Source organism: Cyprinodon variegatus, unplaced genomic scaffold (genome assembly GCF_000732505.1).
Source record: "Cyprinodon variegatus isolate N-32 unplaced genomic scaffold, C_variegatus-1.0 Scaffold1437, whole genome shotgun sequence".
NCBI lineage: Eukaryota > Metazoa > Chordata > Actinopteri > Cyprinodontiformes > Cyprinodontidae > Cyprinodon > Cyprinodon variegatus.
The window spans coordinates 114,843-116,095 of NW_015151890.1; the positions used below are offsets into that span (position 1 = coordinate 114,843).

At 44.5% G+C, this 1,253-nt stretch overlaps 1 protein-coding gene across 1 annotated transcript in view; it reads left to right on the forward strand.

Annotated features, from left to right (window-relative positions):
• Positions 1-1,253, forward strand: part of LOC107103390 (rho GTPase-activating protein 19-like) — a 26,660-nt gene that overhangs the window by 12,986 nt on the left and 12,421 nt on the right. The window contains exons 8-9 of the mRNA XM_015403083.1: positions 361-567; positions 679-783. Of these exons, the coding sequence (XP_015258569.1) occupies positions 361-567; positions 679-783 (312 nt within the window). The remainder of the gene's footprint in view (positions 1-360; positions 568-678; positions 784-1,253) is intronic.

Genomic DNA, 1,253 nt, shown 5'->3' on the forward strand with positions numbered 1-1,253 from the left:
GATGGATGGATGGATGGATATTTATTGGTGAAATGACTGAGTTACATGGTAATAACGGTTTGATATCTAAGAAGTCTGACTTTACCTTGTCTGCCTAAAATTTGAAGCACATAATTTACCAAAATTTTCCATCAAGTGTTTGTTGTTATGTAGCAATATAGTGTAATTTGCTACGTTATCACCATGTTATTACATAGTTATTGATGTACTGTTAAAGAAAGCCGTACCGATGGATTTCCGTCTCCTCTTTATTTAAGAGAGGTGATTTTAAATTTGCTCTTTCCATCAGTTTATTACTTCAAAATGCATTTAAACAACGGCCATGTCTGCTCATCTGGCTGCTTTATGTGCTCTTATCAGGATGATCTGGACCTGCTGGCAGTCAGCAGCCCTCTCACCCAGCGGGCAGCACTTCCTCTGAAGAGGACGGCCGTTCTGGGCCCTGCCTCCCAGGAACAATGTCAGTCGCCTGCTCAGCAGTACACGGAGGAGGCCCTGAAGGACCTCTTCAGACACGTTCACCACAACATGCCCGACTCTGCCAAGAAGAAGAAACTCGTCCGACAGGTTGGAATCATTTTTAGACTCCATCTTCCTGCAATGGAGGCCTTAACATGGCTGCTCATCGTCAGACGCACAGAGACCTTCCGTTGAGCATCATTTGTTTTCTGTTTTCAGCTTGTTAAACAGACTAATTCAGGGACATCTAACGAGAACCAGCTGGTCCCTCCAGCTGCCAGCAAGAAGCACCCGCGTTCGCGCTCCCTTGGTGGCCTGATCAAGGTGAGGAAGGAATCTTGCAGCTTTTTGGAAACGCACTTTTCATTCACTGTATTTTATATAACAAATGTCCATGCAGGGTTTATCATAACATCCTCCCCTTTAGATTCTCCCACCTGAGCTACGGGGCTCCTCTCGAGGTGCCAGTGTTCTCACCAGGGCATTTAGGCTGTTACTCTGACTTTAAAATCAGCTTAACAAACGCAGAAAAGATTTTTTGAAAACATTGACACCTATATCAGACATGAAAATAACTCACATTCGTTAAAATTCTTCGTTTTGAAAATTAATTTGGTTACATGAATCATGTAGAACTGATGGGGGAAAAAATGGTGCAGGGTTGGTAGGTGTTATCCCAGAAACAGTTTCATCATGACGGGGGAGTGGCGGCCTAGCGGTTAGGGCGTAGAGCTTGGAATCCAGAGGTTCTGAGTTCGAACCTCACTCCCACAGACTGCCACTTAACCCAAAAC